General features: G+C 45.6%; 1 protein-coding gene across 1 annotated transcript in view; it reads right to left on the bottom strand.

The window, feature by feature from the left end:
- Positions 1 to 21,525, bottom strand: part of FAAH2 (fatty acid amide hydrolase 2) — a 98,731-nt gene that overhangs the window by 38,908 nt on the left and 38,298 nt on the right. Inside the window, exon 6 of the mRNA XM_077465204.1 lies at positions 18,155 to 18,272. Within this exon, the coding sequence (XP_077321330.1) occupies positions 18,155 to 18,272 (118 nt within the window). The remainder of the gene's footprint in view (positions 1 to 18,154; positions 18,273 to 21,525) is intronic.

The raw sequence follows: 21,525 nt of genomic DNA, 5'->3' as shown, positions 1-21,525 counted from the left end.
ATTGCTGAGGGGCATGTTGAGCCCATTGAATATTTTTTTTTTGTCCCAAGTGATTGAATAATGACACAAAAAATAAAATAAACAAGTTTACAAAAAGTTGTCACTAAATGATATATTGCTCACACATGCCATAGTTATATGTGGAATTGCACCCCAAAATATATTCTGCTGCTTCTGCCGAGTACGGGGATACCACATGTGGGACTTTTTGGTGCGTACGGCACCCCGAAACCCAATCACTGCCTTCAGGATTTCTAAGGGTGCAAATTTTTGATTTCACTCCTTACTACCTATCACAGTTTCGAAGGCCATAAAATGCCAAAAATAACACAAAACCCCCCCAAATGACCCCATTTTGGAAAGTAGACACCCCAAGCCATTTACTGAGAGGCATGTTGAGTCCATGAAATATTTTATATTTTGCCACAAGTTGCAGGAATATTACAATTTTTTTTTTTTTTGCACAAAGTTGTCACTAAATGATATATTGCTCACACATGCTATGGGCAGAAGTCAAATTACACCCCAAAATAAATTCTGCTGCTTCTCCTGAGTACGGGGATACCACATGTGGGGGACTTTTTGGGAGTCTAGCCACATACGGGACCCCGAAAACCAAGCACTGCCTTCCGGATTTAAATATAAAAACGCTACCAAAAAAAAACTTAGCGATCGCAGGGATCAGGCCTGACTCTGCAATCGCTGCAGTTATGCGTTTAATGTTTTTTTAAGTGACAGTGATCGATCGATACTGCACTTGGGTGGGCTGGGCGGAGGGGCAAAACGCAGGTGCTAGCAGGTATCTGGGCTGATCCTGCTAACAATGCGTTTTTTTTGGAACCCTAAACTGCTGGGGACGCTAGTATAGATCCGATCAGATATTGATCTGTTCAGATTCTATACCACTACGGGAGGTTTATGCTTTGCGCGTGGGTATTAGCAGTACTGGCACTAACCTAGCGCTGCCTGGGGCGACGTAGACCCTGACCCTAAAACCTAATTGATATCACCCGCCGGGTGATCAGGGGGTTAAACCTTTATTGGGTAATAAATGGTGGGTGCCCTGATGCTATAAAAGGCAAACTAACCAGAGTCATGCGTAACACTTATACGGTGATCACTGGTGAAAGGGTTAACTAGGAGCAATCAGGGGGTTCAAATTTTTATTAGGTAGTATATGGGGGTCCCTGGCGCTATATAAAAACCTGACGGGGAACCTAAATAACCAACTGGCTAACCAGCGTCACCGGTGACACTTATACTGTGATCGCTGGTGAAAGGGTTAACTAGGGGCAATCAGGGGGTTAAAACCATTATTGGGTAGTATATGGGGGGTACCTAGCGCTATAAAAACCTGGCGGTGAACCTAAAAAAATAACTAGCTACTTAGCGGCACCAGTGACACTAATGCAGCGATCAGAGAAACGATCGCTTAGTGACACTGACAAAAGGGGGTGAAAGGGTTAACTCTAGGGGCAATCAGGGGGTTAAACCTTTATTGGGGGGTGGTAGGGGGCTACCCTGGACCTAACACTAACTGCCCCGACACTTTTTACTGTCACAACTGACACTGAATGCAGTGATCAGTAAATAAATGATCACTGCAATCAGTGACACTGACTGGGAGGGGGAGGGGGGGGGGGGGGCGATCGGGGGGGGGGGGGGGGGGGGGGTTGGGTCAGTTTGTGTGCCTACATGTTAGTGTAGTGTTTGGTGCAATTACCTTCAGTGTTCTCCTCATAGTCCGGTCAAAAAGACCGCCCCGAGGATAATTACATCACTTCCTCCCTGCCTGTGTTTACTATACACAGCGGGAGGAAGCTTCTCATTCGCCTGGAGCGATCGAGAGGGGGTGGCCAGAAACCAACGGCCATCCCCTCATCCCGGATCGCTCCTGAAGCGAAACGGACCGCCGCATCCAGCGGGAGGGGGTCCGATCGGACCCCCCACCCGCTGGAAGGCAAGCACGTACATGTACGTGCTTGTGCCTGTACATGCCATTCTGATGACGTTCATTGGCATGCGGCGGTCCTTAAGTGGTTAAAAAAGCTTTTCTCGGCAATTCACCGACCGACACAGCACCCGCCCCTCGTTTTTCTCTTTACGTTATACTGCTTGTTGACATACTGAGTCTGCTAGAGCAGGCTGTGGGGTTGTAGCATAGGGACCGCCCCCTGGGCGGAACTAAAAGTTCTGAAGTGTTGTATTACAACTTGCCTAGTAATCTCCAGTGATAGGGCTGACAACCAATTTTGTTACAGAGAGGAGCTGTGTCGGTCAGTGGAAAAAGATTTTACAGCGAGTACAAAAATCCTATTTTTTTTGCTAGAAAATTACTTAGAACCCCCAAACATTATATATAGTTTTTTTTTTCCCTAACATCCTAAAGAATAAAATGCCGGTCATTGCAATATTTTTTATCACACTGTATTTGTGCAGTGGTCTTACAAGCGCACTTTTTTTTGGAAAAAAATTCACTTTTTTCAATAAAAAAAAAATAAGACAGTAAAAATAGGATTTTTAAAACAGCTTACCTGTAAAATCCTTTTCTTAGAGTACATTATAGGACACAGCGTCTCAAGCAATTACTTGGTGGGTTATAGGTCTACCTTCAGGTGTTGACACTGGTATAACCAATAAAGGAATTTGACTCCCCTATATAACCCCTCCTCCTTCCAGGAGCACTCAGTTTTTGTAGCCAAGCAATATAAGCAATACAGTGCCTTGTGAAAGTATTCGGCCCCCTTGAACTTTTCAACCTTTTGCCACATTTCAGGCTTCAAACAAAGATAACATTTTTATTTTTTGTGAAGAATCACCAACAAGTGGGACACAATTGTGAAGTGGAACGAAATCTATTGGATTTTTGAAACTTTTTTAACTAATAAAAAAAATGAAAAGTGGGGTGTGCAAAATTATTCGGCCCCCTTGCGTTAATACTTTTTAGAGCCACCTTTTGCTGCGATTACAGCTGCAAGTCGCTTGGGGTATGTCTCTATCCATCGAGAGACTGAAATGCTTGCCCATTCTTCCTTGCAAAACAGCTCGAGCTCAGTGAGGTTGGATGGAGAGCGTTTATGAACAGCAGTTTTCAGCTCTTTCCACAGATTCTCGATTGGATCGAGGTCTGGACTTTGACTTGGCCATTCTAACACCTGGATACATTTATTTGTGAACCATTCCTTTGTAGATTTTGCTGTATGTTTGGGATCATTGTCTTGTTGGAAGATAAATCTCCGTCCCAGTTTCAGGTCTTTTGCAGACTCCAACAGGTTTTCATCCAGAATGGTCCTGTATTTGGCTACATCCATCTTCCCCTCAATTTTAACCATCTTTCCCGGTCCCTGCTGAAGAAAAGCAGGCCCAAACCATGATGCTGCCACCACCATGTTTGACAGTGGGGATGGTGTGTTGAGGGTGATGAGCTGTGTTGCTTTTACGCCAAACATATCATTTTGCATTGTGGGCAAAAAGTTCGATTTTGGTTTCATCTGACCAGAGCACCTTCTTCCACATGTTTGGTGTGTCTCCCAGGTGGCTTGTGGCAAACTTTAGACGAGACTTTTTATGGATATCTTTGAGAAATGGCTTTCTTCTTGCCACTCTTCCATAAAGGCCAGATTTGTGCAGTGTACGACTGATTGTTGTCCTATGGACAGACTCTCCCACCTCATCTGTAGTTCTCTGCAGTTCATCCAGAGTGATCATGGGCCTCTTGGCTGCATCTCTGATCAGTCTTCATAAGTCTGAATTATAACTTGCCAAATGCACTTAGCGGCGGTGGATTTTGACGCTGCCTGTCCCTTCTTAGGACCCTCTGGCAGAAGAAATAAGACATCAGTCTTACGAATCGGAGCAGTTTTCTTAAATACATTTTCACTGCTCTCACTACATCAAGACAATGTAGTGACTTTTCTTCCCTGGAACAAGGTCTTGGGAAAAAACCCTGGCAGGACAATATCTTCATTCAGATGAAAGCCTGAAACCACTTTTGGCAAAAAATCGGGACGAGGGCACAACACCACTCTGTCCTCATGAATAATCAAATATGACTCCTTACAAGAGCAGCCAATTCTGAAATCCTCCTTGCTGAGGATATAGCAAACTAAAATATCAGCTTCCTAGTCAGAAGGACTAAGGGAACATGCTGCAACGGTTCGAATGGCTGTTTTTGTAACACTGACAAAACTAAATTTAAGTCCCAAGGGCTTAAGAGTGATTTAACTGGCGGATTAATCCGCAGCACTCCTTGCATGAAACCCTGGACTAAAGAATGCATAGCAAGCAGTATTTGAAATAAAAATTGATAAGGCTGAGACTTGGCCCTTAATAGTACTCAGGGCCAATTTCATCTCTACGCTTAATTGTAGAAAGGTAAGCATTCTGCCTATGATATATCTCCGAGGGTACCAACCCTTGGATTCACACCAGGAAACATAAGCTTTCCAGGCTCTATAATATATAGCTCTAGAAGCTGGCTTCCTAGCATTAATCAAAGTAGAGATAACTGACCTGGAAAGCCCACGTTTATTCAGAATGTGGGTCTCAATAGCCAAGTCGTTAAATTTAGCGTTCATAAAGTAGGATGGAATATCGGCCCCTGAGATAGCAGGTCTGGCCTTAGTGGGAAGAGCCCTGGACCCTCCACTGCCATCTTTACGATCTCTGCGTACCATGACCTTCTGGGCCATGCTGGTGCTACCAGTTAGAGCTGCACGATTAATCGTAATAAGATCACAATCTCAATTCAACCCCCCTTGCGATCTCCAGGCTGGATGACCCGCCATTTTGATATTCCCACCAGTTCTACGTAAGCAGCGCTGTGCAACACTGACGTCAGCAACCGGAACTGATGTCAGTCATTGGAGAGCGAGATATGGAGCAGTTCACACACACCGCTGGAGTGGAACTGGAAGTCGTAATGCCTGGGCGTGGGCGGTACCCTCACTGCGGACGGGAAATGAACACAGCACAGCAGTGTGTGCACGCCGCAGATCTATTTTTCCAATTCCAACACGTGATTGAGCTTCCTCCTTCCACCACATTGTATATTCATGTATTGTGTGAGCTGCCCTGTGTGAGTGATTGAGGAGAGCGAGGAGTGGACCACTGCCCGTTATGATTATTATTACCACAGCAGCAAGCACAGTTACACTCACTGTCACAGTGATATTCTGAGTCAGCTACGCTACCCAATACCCATATTATGAATATTACCACAGCACACACACAGTAACAGTGACATTCTGAGTCAGCTACGCTACCCCATATTATGAATATTACCACAGTGACAGTCTGACTGAGTCAGCTTAGCTACCCCCATATTATGAATATTACCACAGTCAGCTAGTGCGACCCAAAGAGTCTCAGTCTGGGCCTCTGGGGGGGTAGCTGACTGTGCTAATATTTATAATATGGGTACGGTAGCTGACTCAGTTTGTCACAGTGATTGACTGTGGTAATATTCATAATATGAGTACTACTAGGCTAGCTGACTCAGACTGTGGTAATATTCATAATATATTAAGGGACAGTGGTTGTTGCCAGTATGTTAAGTCCACTCCTCACATGCCCCTCTTTAATAGCCTAGCCTGTCCGACTGTCATCTGCAAGCGGTTTGGGGCCCAGCCATGACAGCACCAGGTTGTGTGACTTAAAAAAAAAAAAAAAAAATGGTTTGTTGCCTTTTAAATGCCAGTGCAATAGTGCATGCATGTGCAATGTGCATATAGCTAGCTGCAACTTAAGACAGTGTTTTCAAACTAAGGAAAATGACAGTGTGTGCTCTCAATTTGTTTTCTCTAGGTACATACAACAAGAAAATTGTCAACAGATCTGTCTGCTTCTGTCCACCACATCACACCCAGTTGAATATAACGGAAAGAGAGCTGCAACAGCACCTTAGCAATTTAGAGTGCAGTCTTCTGTATCAGCACAATCACTGGGGGTGCCTGCCTGCCTGCAGTGCCTGGCCGTAGAAAAATGAGTGAGGCAGAGGCCGGTGCAGACAATGCAGACAGTGCAGAGGCTGCCGCAGGCACAGACTCAGAGGTAGAGCAACGCGCAAGCGAGTCTGATAAGATTAAAAACCCAGATGTTTTTGTTCCAAAAAGGGGAGCTTATTCCCAAGTGTGGGCTTATTTTGGATTCAAACCAGATGATGACACTCAGCAAACCATCTACTGCAAGCAATGTTTAGCCGTTGTTTATGCACCAAAGGGTAACACCACCAATCTGTTTAATCACCTGAAACGTAATCACATACAAGAATATGAGACGGTAGGGTAAAAGAATACTGCTCAATCACAAAGTACCTGCAAGCATACGAAAACAAATGTCAATTAAAAGGAACATTTAATGCAACACCGTACCCGACAAACTCTCTCAGGCGCAAAGAAATAACAGAAGCAATCACATTTCACCTGGCTAAAGACATGGCTCCCATGACCACTGTTGAAAAAGAGGGGTTTAAAAAAAAACTAATTCAAACCCTTGATAAGCGCTTTCAATTGCCCTCTCATACTTATTTTTCACGTGTTGCAATCCCTGGTCTGTACGTCAAATGTCGTGAAAGAGTTGCAATGGAATTGCAAGATGTAGTTAATTTTGCAGCAACTTCAGATTTATGGTCCAGCAGAGCAATGGAACCATACATGAGTTTAACAATCCATTTCATTAATGATGATTTTGAGATGACAAATCGGTGCCTACAAACTGGGTTTTTCCCTGAGGAACACACTGGCGAAGCTTTGGCGCAGGGATTAAAGGATGCTCTCATCAACTGGAAATTGGAGGATAAGAATCTTGTGTGCATCACTACAGACAACGGAAGCAACATTGTAAAGGCCATATCCATAAATCACTGGACACGATTGCAGTGTTTTGGCCATAGGCTTCATCTCGCAATAGAGAATGCAATGAAGGACCCACGAATTGAGCGCGCTATGGGTTTGTGCAAAAAGCTTGTCGGGTGTTTTAGATATAGTTGGAGGAGGAAGAGGGAGCTTTCTGAGGCACAAAAACAACTCTGTTTACCAGACCACAAGCTCAAGACAGAGTGCCCAACAAGGTGGGGAGGATACTTGAGCAGCAAGCTGCCATCACCCATGTCCTCTCTTCTGACCGCAAGGCTAGACACCTCTTGCCAACATGGCAAGACCTAGAGATCCTGGAGGCTGTGGACAAGACTCTCACCCCACTGGCAGACTTCACAGATGCTCTTTCAGGAGAGCAATATGTCAGTGTCTCTTCTGTGAAACCTATTCTACACCTATTTCAGTCTTCTGTTTTGGCTGTTAAGGAAGATGAATCTGATCTTATTTGCACAATGAAATCAAAAGATAATAGGGTATCTGGGAGGAAAAATATCAGGACCAAAAAAACACAAGACCTTCTTGACATAGCCACAACCCTTGATCCCAGGTTTAAGATGACTTACGTTAATGAAGATAACAAAACTGCTGTCCAGAACAGACTAAAAGAGGAGATGTCAAAATAACAGTTAAGGAAAGCCCCCCTACAACTTCTAGTGGTCAATGTCATGCAAAGAAGGCTCGAAAGAGCTTGGGTAGCTTTTTCAAATTGGCAAGTGAAGGGGCACCAGATCCAGCCTTAGGCTCACAGCAACAACAATCCGAAAGCTTGTCCTTGGAGCTACACTCTTATCTGTTCTTAGGCAACACCGACAGTGAAGATGATCCGTTAATCTGGTGGAAGACTCACAAGGAGCAGTATCCGAGATTGTCTGCACTGGCAAGAAAATACCTTTGCATTCCTGCAACCAGTTCCCCTTCTGAAAGGGTTTTTAGCACAGGGGGAAACATTGTCACTTGTCACCATTCTGCACTGAAGCCACAAAATGGGGATAGGCTTGCGTTTCTAGCTAAAAATCTTTAAAATCGGTTATCTTTATCTGACATTACAATTACATTCAAAAACATTTAGGTAGTATCATGATACTACCTACCTGAATTTAATTGTAATTTCTTTCACATTGTTTTTTCATTACATTCATTGTCATTTCTTTAAAATTTGTTTGATTGAAGCCAGAGTACTACTATAGCTTATTTTAGAACAAAGGACTGTTCCCCAATCCCCCTTGGATGGGACTTTTAAGGCCACAAACACTGACTGAAGTGTGTTAGAAAATTGATTTAATTTTTACATAAAAAGAGAGATCACAAAACATCAATGATCAATGGTTAAAGACTTAAAAGGCATAAACCACTAGATGTGGTATAATAATACATGTGACAAACAAAGCAAAACAAATTGATCTTTTTAACCATTGATCATTGTATGTGACGATTTATCTTTATATAAAAATAAATCAATTTCTAACGCACTTCAGTGTGGCCTTAAAAGTCCCATCCAAAGGCCAAAGGGGAAGGAACAGTCCTTTGTTCTATACAATCCAGGAATGTGGCCGCTACAGTACATTCACAACCTGAACCTTGGGTAGCTTTTTCAAAGCTGCACAAAGTGAAGGGGCACCAGTTGCAGACTCAGGCTCACAGCAACAACAATCCAAACTTGTCCTAGGATTTTACACTCTTATCTGTTCTTAGGCAACACTGACAGTGAAGATGAACCGTTACCTGAATGTTTTCTGAAGGAATTGTAATTTATTTCACATTTTGTTTGATTGATGCCAGTGTATTATGGCTTAAGTTATTTTAGAACAAAGGTCTGTTCCTAAATCCCCCTTGGATGGGACTTTTAAGGCCACAAACACTGAAGTGCATCAGCAAATTGATTAATTTTTACATAAACAGATAGATCATACAATGATCAATGGTTAAAGGCAATAAACCACTAGATGTGGTATAATACATGTGACAAACAAAGCAAAACAAATTCTTTTTAACCATTGACCATTATGTGATCTATATGTGAAATAAATCAAATTTCTAATGCACTTCAGTGTTTGTTTGTGGCCTTAAAAGTCCCATCCAATGGGGAGGAACAGTCCTTTGTATGTTCTATACAATTCAGGGATGTGGCCAGTGGCCACTACATGCAAAATCACATTCATGTGTTATCCAGTGTTATAGCGATGATCTCCCTTTTCTGTATGGCTTATTTTATTGCCATTTGGTTTGATAACCCAATGTTCTCAGATTGTAAATTTTTCAAATAAGAGTTTTTTTGAGAATCCTGAGAGAATTGTGATCTTCATTCTAAGCAAAAGAATCGGGATTCTCATTTTTCCCAGAATCGTGCAGCTCTACTACCAGTATTACCGATTTTCTTTCCAGCTTGATCCTGCAAAGAACTTGAGGTAGCAATTGAACCAGGGAAAAGTGCACAGATCAGTAAAAACTGATCCCACGGGGTCACCAACGCATCTGTTCCGTATGCGAGTGGGTCCCCTGTCCTGGATGCAAAGTTGACTAGCTTAGTGTTGAATCTGGATGCTAGAAGGTCTACGTCCGGAGTCCCCCATCTTTGGCAAACAGCCTGAAAACACTTTGGGATGAAGAGACCATTCTCTGGGAATAACTGCTGGTGACTTAGTCCGCCTGCCAATTCTCTACTCCCGGAATGAAAACTGCTGATAGGCATGGGACATTCTCTTCTGTCCAAGTTAGAATCTGGTTCACCCCTCTCTGAGCTGAGAGACTCTTGGTGACCCTTTGTGATTGATATATGCCACAGCCGTGGCACTGTCAGACTGGATCCTGGCAGGACAATTCTTTAACCTGGAGGTCCAGGTTTCTAGAGCCAGATACACTGCCGGAATCTCTAGGATGTCGATGGGCAAGGCTCCTACTCCCCAGCCTTAAAGGCTGGCATCAGTAGTTACTACCTTCCAGATAACTGATCTGAAGGACTTTCCCTTCAGCAGGTTCCAAGATAGTAACCACCAACTAAGGCTTTGGGACACTCATGGGGACAGCCACATTGGCAAGTCCAAAGCTTGGATCGTTTTGTTCCAAGCAGACAGAACACTGCTTTCAGTTTCAAATGGAATTGAGCATTGGGAACTGCTTTGAATGAAGCTACCATCTTCCCTAACAACCTCATGCAAAGGCGAATTGAAGGATTTCTCTTCGACCTGATCATCCTCACCAGCTCCTGTATGGAGCTGATCCTTGCGGGAGGCAAGAACACCCCTTTTCTGGGCTGTGTCTATGATCAGGCCCAGATACTCCAGCCTTCTTAGTGGCTTTAAGGAGGATTTCTTTAGGTTGAGAATCCAACCCAAACCTTCCAGGTAACTGCTTGTGATGGCTAAACCTTGATTCAAGCAAGCCACTGACTGGTCTATTATCAATAGATAGTCTAAGTAAGCCAAGACAGTAATGCCCTGTGCCCTTAACCTGACCAGAGGTGGGGCTGATACCTTAGGGAATACCCGAGGTGCTGTAGCAAGCCCGAAGGGCAAGGCTATTAACTGAAAATGCTTCTGTTCTACTTTGAACCGCAGAAACCTCTGGTGAGGAGGAAATATATGGACAAGCAGCTATGCATCTCTGATGTTGATGGACGCCAGAAGTTTCTCCTTGCAGGATGGAAACTACTGATTTGATTGACTCCATGCAAATGTAGCAGATTTTCAGGAACTGATTTAGATTACGTAGATCTAGACTTAGTCTGATATCCTCATTTGGCTTTGGCACTGTAATTAGGTTTGAGTAAAACCCCAAACCTTGCTCTTGTTTGGGAATCTGTCTGATCACACCTTGAGCCAATAAATCAGTATAATGCTTGTAACAGGGATTGCCTTTTCCCTGGATCCTTGGGAACGTTTGATCTCAGAAAACAAGATGGTGGAAACTCTCAAAGCTCTAGCTTGTATCCTAGAGACACTGTGGAGAGAGTCCATTTGTCCTGAATCTCCCTTTGCCAGACTTCTGAGCACATCAGAAGTCTTCCCCCCCCCCCACCTTGGTGAGGGGAGATGCCTCTTTATAACGAGGTCTTGTATTATGCTTTGCAGACTTGTAGCCCCAGGTCTTCCTTTATGCCTGGTCTGATGGCAGAGGCCGAACAGTTTAAATGAAGGACGCTTATATTTTCTTTTGGCTGGAAAAAGAGTACCATTTCTGCTGGAAATTGTTTGAATGTATTTATCCAAACTATCGTCAAATAATCGTTCTCCCTTAAAGGGGAAACTAGTTAGAAGGTTCTTACAAGGCGTCTCAGCTGACCAACCCTTTAACCAAAGGGTCCTTCGCATATGTACAAGTATAAACGCAAGGCGTGATGCCTGGTGAATAGAATCCTTCATAGAGTCTTCAGCAAAGCATAATGCTTTAGGTAGCTCAGCCAGTTCCTGTGCTTGTTGTGCAGGGAGTTCATCTGAGAGCATCTGTGAACTGGTCCTTTAAAGGACTGACAGATGCCTATAGCTGCAATTGCAGGCTGAACAACAGTACCTGCTAAGAAAAAAAAAAAAAAGGATTTTTAACAGACCTTCCAACTTCTTACCTGTTGGATCTTTACGCATAAGCGCATTGTCCACTGGGTAAGTTAAAAAAAAAAAAAAAAAAAAATTTCCACATTGGAAAAATCGCAGCGTCAACTGCTGGAACTTTCCATCTTTTAGTGAATCTTTCTTCCATAGGATAGAGCTTTGCAAGTCTCTTTGGAAGGGGAAAAAAAAAAAATGCTTATCCGGATGATCCCATTCGGTATAAATACTTTTTTTTAGTAATGCGTAGACAGGAGACACATGCAAAGGCTGTAAAGGCTTCAAAGAACCCAAGGAAGAGACCGGCCCTTCAGCTAACTCTGTTAGGGGTAGCATGCAAGTAGAGCAAACCATCTTTTCAAGCCTCTCTACTTCAGATTGTGAAGTAGGGATCCTTGGGAACTTCAAGTATTGTTTCCTCCGCAGAGAAATAATTGCATGTCTTTCCTCCCGATCATCTGAGGGTAATACCCCATCCTGTTCCCATAATTCTCTTGGACCCTCCACTGACTGTAAAGGATGCTTCCTATACACTGGATGGAGGATGCGATTAAAGCCACTAATCTTCCTTCTAAGCCTTGCAAGGCAGAGGAAAATGCATCTTCAGTCACATCTACAGGGGCTGAAGTGTGTGAAGCAGTTACACCACCGCTAGCTTCCAATGACTCACCCTGGCTTGCCATGTCTGATCTCTCTGAAGAGGAAGACAGTATGGAGGCATAACTGGGATTCCCAGCACCTGGGGGGGGGGGGGGGGGGTTGGGGGGAAGAGGGGTGTGACACCTTAGGTACCCTTACGGTAGGTCTGGAAGACAGTGTAAAGCACAAGTAGAGGTACACACAAAATATTTACGTCAACAATTCTAGCAAAGACAATGTCACCAAAATAACAGTTCTTTTGCTGCCAAGTAACAATAGTTTTTCCTGTCTGGAAATGCCTGTTTACACCCTTACACGTCCAGCACTCTGGTGTCTCTAATGCAGTGTACACACGATCAAACAATCTGGTGGAAAAGTCCGGCGAACTCAAGTCCCGGATCACCGGATGATGTCCCCGCCCAGTATGATGTCCCAGAGGATGTCATCAGGTGATGTCCCTATACAAGTCGCCGCGCGCCGTGTCCCGGTCATTGTGAGCAGAGAGAGCGACGAGGCAACATCTGAAGAGAAGAAGAACAGAAGATGTCGACGACGGCGGCGACAGAAGACCGGGCCACCGCCTGTAAAAGAGCTAGAAGAAGGCGCGGTGGCCCGGCAAGAAGAACCGAAGAGGGGGACAAGACCCCCAAAGTCGGAAGAAGAGGGCGGCGGCGAAGAAGAAAGCCGGGCTCCTCCGCTAGCAAAAGAGCTAGCAGAAGATAGTGGAGGAGTCTGGCGAGAAGACCCCCGGAGCTGTGCAATAAACTATTTTAACCCTTGTGTGCCATGTTTTTTTTTTTTTTTTTTACAGGTGAATGTGTGGGGTACAATGTACCCCTACCGTCATTCACATAGGGGACCGGTATCCGGGGCCCCATTATTGAAGGGGGCTCCCAGATTCCGATAAGCTCCCCGCCCACAGACCCCGACAACCAACGGCCAGGGTTGTCGGGAATATGCCTCATCAACATGGGGACAAGGTCCTTTGGGGTGGGGGGGGGCTGTGAGGCCCCCCATGTTGAGGGCACGCGGCCTGGTCCCCCCCCCCCCCTTTTCTGGCCAGCCGGGTAGCGTGCTCGGACAATGGTCTGATGTAGACCTGGGGGGGACCCCCACGCCGATTTTTCGGCGTTGGGGTTCCCCTTTAAGTCGATACCAGGTGAAGGAGGCATCGCTGGGCCCCGTCTACCTGGAGACACGCTCAAAATGAGCGGACTTTCCTCCGCGTGTGTGAGAGAGTCTGATCATTTCAAAAGCACGGCGGATAGTCCGGCGGACTTAGTACGCCGTATTAGTCCGCTGAAAAAGTGCCGTGTGGGCAAGTAGCCCGTTCAGAAAGTCCGGCGGGAAGTCCGCCGGATAGTCGGCTACGTGTGTACGCTGCATTAGTGTGACAGACTACCTCTCTTCAGTTAAAAAGTCTTTCTGAAATGAGAGTGTCTGTGACATAAAGCCTCAGGTGGGACCTGATTGGCATCCTCACCGCTTCCCCTTAGCTATGCGGCGAGTGCTGCGTGTACGTTACATCCATACACAGCGCCACGTGACCTTGCGGACATGCCCCTCTGCGTACTATACACCTCTACAAGGGGGAAGAGGGGAGGGGGGGGGGGGTTCTGTCAGCAGATTTATACATTTTTTAAAACCACAGAAGCATAGGGCATTTCCCAATGTTACTAGGTGGAAGTGCTTGGTTGTAATTAAACCATGCAGCTAAAGAAGCTGCGTCAGCCAATCAGCCACCTCCCATATAAAAGTTTATACACATCTCTGTATTAGCAACTGCTGTATTTTTTACCAAATCCCACAAGATCTATTTAAGAACCCCCTCTGCCGCTGGGACCACACATGTTCCGAGACAGAGCTGCACTAAGACACATACATAGGTAGTGTAAGTTACTCCTTATAGAGGAGACATTTATAAAAGGCATATAAAAGGTATATTGAAGGAAAAAGCAAAGCTTCTTCCCTTACGTTGTCCTCGCTGCAGGATACTGCTGATTTAACAGACAGATCCAACTTTCACCCATCACAGCGGGCAGCGTAGTTTAAACCTTCAAAGACTGGGGCCCTTTTAATAGGGTTTCCACTCCTTTGGGCCTTGTATAGCACCCCTCAGGACAACTTTAGGAAATGTAGCAAGACCAAAAAGAGTCCTGGTTCCTAGGGTCCAGCTCTCAGAGAAGCTTTACAGGCAAAAACCTTGTTCTTGAATCGAGGTCCAGGTACCATCCTATGGCTTCAATGGCAAGGATGGATCCAGTTGAGGTTTTTTAAATCCAGCATGGATCCATCCTGGAGCTCCGCAGAGCACATCTTCACTCGTGACCAACACCTTAGACACTGGCGAAAAAAACTGAGTGCTCCTGGAAGGAGGAGGGGTTATATAGGGGATTCAACTTCCTGTATTGGTTATACCAGTGTCAACACCTGAAGGTAGGCCTATAACCTACTAAGTAATTACTTGAGACGGTGTCCTATGATGTATGATAAAGAAATTAGCCCAATTTTTTTTTATACTGTGAAAGATAAATGTTACGCCGAGTAAATTGATACCCAAAATGTCACGCTTCAAAATTGCGCCTGCTCGTGGAATGGCATCAAACTTTTACCCTCAAAAATCTCCATAAGCGGCATTTAAAAAAATTCTGCAGGTTGCATGTTTTACAGAGGAGGTCTAGGGCTAGAAAAATTGCTCTTGCTCTACCGATTGAGGCGATACCTCACATGTGTGGTTTAACTACCGTTCTCATATGCGGGCGCTACTCACGTATGCATTCGCTTCTGCATGCGAGCTCGTCGGGATAGGGCGTTTTAAAAAAAATATATATTTTTTTTTCTTATTTTACTTGATTTTATGCTCTGATGCATGACCTGATACCTGGGCAGTCAGGGGTGACTGGTGTGGGCAGTTACAAGCACCGATCTCCCTGTAGGTCGAGCACGGAGGGGGACCCCGAGGGGGACCCAGAGGGAAGCCCAGAGGGGGACCCAGAGGGAAGCCCAGAGGGGGACCCAGAGGGAAGCCCAGAGGGGGACCCAGAGGGAAGCCCAGAGGGGGACCCAGAGGGAAGCCCAGAGGGGGACCCAGAGGGAAGCCCAGAGGGGGACCCAGAGGGAAGCCCAGAGGGGGACCCAGAGGGAAGCCCAGAGGGGGACCCAGAGGGGACCCAGAGGGAGCCCAGAGGGGGACCCAGAGGGAAGCCCAGAGGGGGACCCAGAGGGAGACCCAAGGAGCCCAGAGGGAGACCCAAGGAGCCCAGAGGGAGACCCAAGGAGCCCAGAGGGAGACCCAGAGGGAGACCCAGAGGGAGACCCAGAGGGAGACCCAGAGGGAGACCCAGAGGGAGACCCGAGGAGCCCAGAGGGAGACCCGAGGAGCCCAGAGGGGGACCCGAGGAGCCCAGAGGGAAGCCCAGAGGGGGGGACCCAGAGGGAAGCCCAGAGGGGGGACCCAGAGGGAAGCCCAGAGGGGGGGGGCCCAGAGGGAGACCCGAGGGAGGGGACCCGGAGGGAGACCCAGAGGGAGGGATGAACCAGAGGAGCCCAGAGGGGGGGGGGGGACCCAGAGGGAGACCCAGAGGGAGGGGACCCCGGAGGGACAGAGGGGGGGGGCCCAGAGGGAGACCCGAGGGAGGGGACCCGGAGGGAGACCCAGAGGGAGGGAGAACCAGAGGAGCCCAGAGGGGGGGGGGGGACCCAGAGGGAGACCCAGAGGGAGGGGACCCGGAGGGAGACCCAGAGGGAGGGAGAACCAGAGGAGCCCAGGGGGGGGGGGGGGACCCGGAGGGAGACCCAGAGGGAAGCCCAGAGGGGAGACCCAGAGGGGAGACCCAGAGGGGGGGGACCCGGAGGGAGACCCGAGGAGCCCAGAGGGGGGGGGACCCGGAGGGAGACCCGAGGAGCCCAGAGGGGGGGGGACCCGGAGGGAGACCCGAGGAGCCCAGAGAGGGACAAAGGTGGCTGTCAGGGATGATTGGTGTAGGAGGTTACAAGCACAGATCTCCCTGTATAGATCTGAGGCTAGAATTATTGCTCTTGCTCTACCGATCGCGGTGATAACTCACATGTGTGGTTTGAACACAGTTTTCATACGCAGGCGCTACTCACGTATGCATTCGCTTCTGCGCGCGAGCTCGTTGGGACGGGGTGTTTAAAAAAAAAAAAAAAAAAAGGATCACTTATTCCTATTACAAGGAATGTAAACATCCCTTGTAATAGAAAAAAGCATGACAGGTCCTCTTAAATATGAGATCTGGGGTCAAAAAGTCCTCACATCTCATATTTGGACTTAAATGCAATAAAAAAAATAAATAAAAAATAAGTCATTTGAAAAAAAATTTCCTTTAAGAGGTATGGGCAGAAGCGGCGTTTTGATGTTGCTTCCGTCCTCCTATGGTATAGAGACGAGTGAGGGCCATCTTCCCCTCACTTGTCTACATACCCAGCAACAAGAAGGACCCGATCCCAGTTGAAGTCTTGACGACGTAACGCGTAGGACACCCGGAAGTGACGTTCGTATCCGGTTTTGTTTGCTGTTTGTCGTATGTGTCTATTTTTCCTGCTTCACTTGTGAGTAGTTTTAAATCATTTAAATAAATTGCTATATTTTAAAAAACAACTACACTATGGCGGTTTTCTGATTCATTCCTCTGAGTTTACCTACCATCCATGAGGAAGCCATAAGAAGTCTCCCAAAGAAAATTTGTTTATACAGCCATCCCTGCAATCACCTTGGTGCCCATTACTATCTTTTGCTGTGTTACTCACAGCAGTGAGGTAATTGCATAGTATTAACACTATCTGCACGGATCATCACGGATGGATCTATCACCCAGCACGTTGCACGTTTAATCCCGTGTGTCTACTGAATTGCACGTTTAAAATTTGTGTCCATTATTAATTTTGCTGTGTTACCCACAGCAGTGAGGTAATTATATAGCATTTACACCACCTGCACGGATCACCACGAATGGACTTATTACCCAGCACATTGCACGTTTAATTGAGTGTGCTTACCGAATTGCACGTTTTGATTTGATTGTGTATGGGACATTTTACACAAATCACTATTGTTGTTTGGATTTAATATTTATCTATTTTTCTTTGTACATATATATTTCCAGTTTCATTTTTTACACGTTGAACACGTGCATATATCTTATTTTTTACGTTAAAATTTATGTTTTTTTGCACTAGTTAATCACCGGCATGGTTTTTTAATTCATTGACATATATGTATAGGGATATTCTCTGATTGATCTATGCACGGTTGCACTTTATATAGCTCTATAATTGCACAATTTTAGTTTTGTTGTGGCTATTTGAATGTTTTGTAATTAGCGCATCACACCTTTATTCAAGAAGGACCCGATCGCCTCCGCCGCTACCGACAGCGGTAAGCTGCGGAGGGCATGGGAAAGCGGCGGGGGTGGCACTCTCCCGCCGCTGATAACGGTGATCTTGTGGCGAACCCGCCACGGAGACCACCATTAGCGTACACCCAACCGGCACCTGAACAGATGGATATCTCGGTATGTGGCAGCAGCTGCTGCCGTTACCCCTCTTCAAAAAACAGACATACATCGTCACGCCGGTCGTAAAGTGGTTAAATATCGCCTATGGAGATTTTTTTTTTTTTTTTAAAGGGCCAAAGTTTGTCTTGCCATTCCACAAGCGGGCGTAATTTTGAAGCGTGATGTGTTGGGTATCAATTTACTCGGCGAGTTACTAACTGCTACATATGAAGGACAGCTTGTTCTTTTGAAAAACATATCACCAGGCAGAAACAAAAAGAAAGAAAGTCTAAAAAAAAATAAATAAAAGAAGAAGATGTAGCCCCATCACAATTGGTAAAGCTGCAATATTATAAATCTTTTGTTTGGGTTTAATGACGCATTAAAAGTAGAATTTTTGTGTCGCTGCAAATTTAAAAAGGATTAAAATATTTGTTTTAAAAATGACATGAACATGTTAAATCTTCTATGATATTTTAGTGATGGGGGGGGGGGGGGGGGGAATTTGTAACATCTACTTTAAATATGAGACATAAATAATGCTACTGGACAGGTTGGATTCCATCACATCGGCTTTTCTCACCTGCTTTTGTGCTTGGACTAATTCTTTATCCATAGGCGATACAAAGAGACACCCGCCATCATTCTCCATGGTAAAGAACCGCAGATTGCGCAGAGATACATCCTGATCCAGAGACAGCCTGGGAGAATAAAAACAGTCGTTATCCACTTCCAACCCAGGCAAATTCTGCCATTTATTTTTACACTGTCCCTTTAAATGTTATTTTTATTGCCATTACAAAAAACGTAAACAACTCTTGTAATAGGAATAAAGGATGACAGGTCCTCTTTATGGAGCGCTGTGGGGGAGGGATGTAATACGTTTACTCCCGCTGCCTGTAAAAGCCATCCAGTGGCTAGACAGCCACTAGGATAGCTTTTACAAGTGATGGAATTGCTGGCTTAAAACAAAAGATATCTGGATAATTCCCGTAGCCATATTCCAGATATCTTCACTTCAACCTAAAGATGTCATATGACATTTTATGGGCGGGAAGTGGTTAATATACAGTTTATACTATCGATTATACAGTTGTGCTCAAAAGTTTGCAGATCACCACCCCCCCCCCCCCTCCCCCCAGGAGAATAGATAATATAGAGTATGTACCATTGTTAAAGAAAACATGAGTGAACTGACAAAACCTATTTCTTCTCTTATGGGATTGGGGATTGATATTCTGTAACTATAGATAACAGAACGGCCTAATCAAAACAAAACATGGCAACAAGTAAACCAATGAAATGCCCCCCCCCTTTCAAAAGTCTGCATCCCCTTAGTCCCAATACTGTGTATTGCCCCCTTTAGCATCAATGACAGCGGTCAGTCTTTTGTAATGGTGGTCTATGAGGCCCCAAAATTCTTGCAGGTGGTCGATCTGCCCATTTGTCTTGGCAAAACGCCTCCAAGGCATGCAAAGTCTTTGGTCACCTTGCATGAACTACACGTTTGAGATCTCCCCAGAGCGGCTTGATGATATTAAGTAGGGTTGCACCGATACTGATACTAGTACAAGTGCCAATACCGAGGATTTGCACGAGTACTTGTGCGAATGCTCCGATGCTTGACCCGATACCTGGGCAGTTACAAGCACCCATCTCCCTGTAGGAGGAGCATGGAGGGAGCCCAGAGGGGGGCACGGAGGGAGACCCGACGAGCCCCAGAGGGAGACCCGACCCGAGGAGACCAGGGGAGCACGGAGAAAGACAAAGGGGGCTGTCAGGGATGATTGGTGGAGGAGGTTACAAGCACAGATCTCCCTGTATAGATTTCAATAAAGCAGCTGGCAGCCGCTTCTCCTCCTTTCCCCTCTATTGAAATCTACATAGGGAGATCGGTGCTTGTAAATGACCCTGATCAAAAGTTTACATACTTTTGGGATTATGTTATCACTCTGTTGTGATTAGGATTTAAAAAAGGAGTAAACGCACTTGACTGATAAGTGGCTTCAAACAAACACTAACATGAGTGAAAGAAAAGTTTGTTATTCATATTCTCTGAAAAATGGCCAAGAAATCATAAGATTCTGCCAGGGTATGTAAACTTAGGAGCACAACTGTAGCTGGACATGATTTCTATCACTGGTTTTCTCCATCTTTCATAGATAACACACTGGGTGCTGCAGTATAAAATAGTCCGATGGGAAACACAGCAACCCCAACATTCAGAGCCCCTTTAAACTGAGGGGCTTGAAAACTGGCCATAAAACGACTGGCGCTTTTGGAGGTGCTTTTCAGGCATTAGCGGTGCACTTTTTTTGAAGGTCACGTGGTTCAGAATAAGCATTTTTAGGAGCTTTTCAGGCGCTTGTGAGGCACTTCCCATTCATTTCAATGAAGAGGGGTACTTTTTTTTAGCGCCCCAAAGATGCTGCTTGCAGGAGTTCTCTTGCCGCCCTGCCAGCCCACTTCCCAGTGTGAAAGCATTCATTGATTTTAATGGAAAAATAGGATTTTTGTACTCACCGTAAAATCCTTTTCTCTGTAATTCACCGACCGACACAGCTCCTCTCTGTAACTAAATGGGTTTGTTAGCCTGCCATTAGGAGAACTAGGCAAAATTGTAACACAATACACAGAACTTTCAGTACCGTCCCGGGGGGCGGACCCTGTGCCAACAACCCTCCCTGCTGCCCCAGCAGACTCAGTACGGCGACAAGCAGTATAAACAGAGAAAAGGAGGGGTGGGTGCTGTGTCGGTCGGCGAATTACAGAGAAAAGGATTTTACGGTGAGTACAAAAATCCTATTTTCTTTTATATTCACCGACCGACACAGCTCCTCTCTAACTAAATGGGACGTCCAAGCAGTGCCAAATGAGGGGTGGGAAAAAAAAAAACTGCATCCACCATGGCAAGTGGGAACTAGTGAAACTAAACCCACAAAAAACAGCATTGTACGGAAAAACACACTGCCATATAACGGGGTATGCTCAACAGGAGAGATCCCCAACACCGCAAACTTTATGCGGAAGTAATGCAACAGTGCTCAATCGCAACTACACGGCCGCCTGCAAAACTTTGCGGCCCAAACAGGCATCAGCCTTGTAGAACTTGATAAATGTATGGACAGACCTTTGATGGACTTCCATATTAGACATTGTCTATCTCTTCCACATAATGCTGCCTGGACATATGCTGTGTTTTATATAGTAGAGACCTGTGACCCCCCCTCCCCGTGGGGGGGGGGGCGGGGGGAAGAAAGAGAGAGAGAGAGAGAGAGAGAGAGAGAGAGAGAGAGAGAGAGAGAGAGAGAGAGAGAGAGAGAGAGAGAGAGAGAGAGAGAGAGAGAGAGAGAGAGAGAGAGAGAGAGAGAGAGAGAGAGAGAGAGAGAGAGAGATGTATTTGATTTTCTTAAGAAGTATAAACCTCACATTGTCCTATTACAAGAAACGCATTTACAGGGCTCCAAGGTAATGGCTTTGAAGAAAGCCAATATTATGAGGGTATTACATGCTGAATATTCCACTTATTCAAGGGGGAAGTGGCCATCTTGGTTACCAAAAAAGCTCTGGCTCATCTTGCAGGTCAAATTGGATCCAACTGGCCAATACGTCATCCTGGTATGCAAAATGTTTAATGTCTGCCTGACGTTGGTGTGTGTACATCCCACCCTCCTCTCTCCAGATATTAGACAAAATATTGCAAGAAGCTGTATTAATTGCACAGGGTCCATTATTACTATTGGGAAATTTTAATGCAGTCTCAGATACAAATCCATGTCTGTCCAGATCCCCAGCTAACTCATATACTTTCCTCCTGGCTGGAGAGTTATGCTCTCACTGATGTCTGGAGGCAAAGACACCCTGACACAAGGGAATACTCCGGTCACTCAGAGACCCATAGGACACTGTCTAGGATAGATTTGTTACTCTCTACCTTGGATGGCCTCCTGCTCA

This window comes from Lithobates pipiens, unplaced genomic scaffold (genome assembly GCF_037356315.1).
Source record: "Lithobates pipiens isolate NorthernLeopardFrog02 unplaced genomic scaffold, aLitPip1_a1.2 Scaffold_1, whole genome shotgun sequence".
Classification (NCBI taxonomy): Eukaryota; Metazoa; Chordata; class Amphibia; order Anura; family Ranidae; genus Lithobates; species Lithobates pipiens.
The sequence above is the reverse complement of the archived record's forward strand: the minus strand, read 5'-3'. Positions and strand labels throughout refer to the sequence as shown.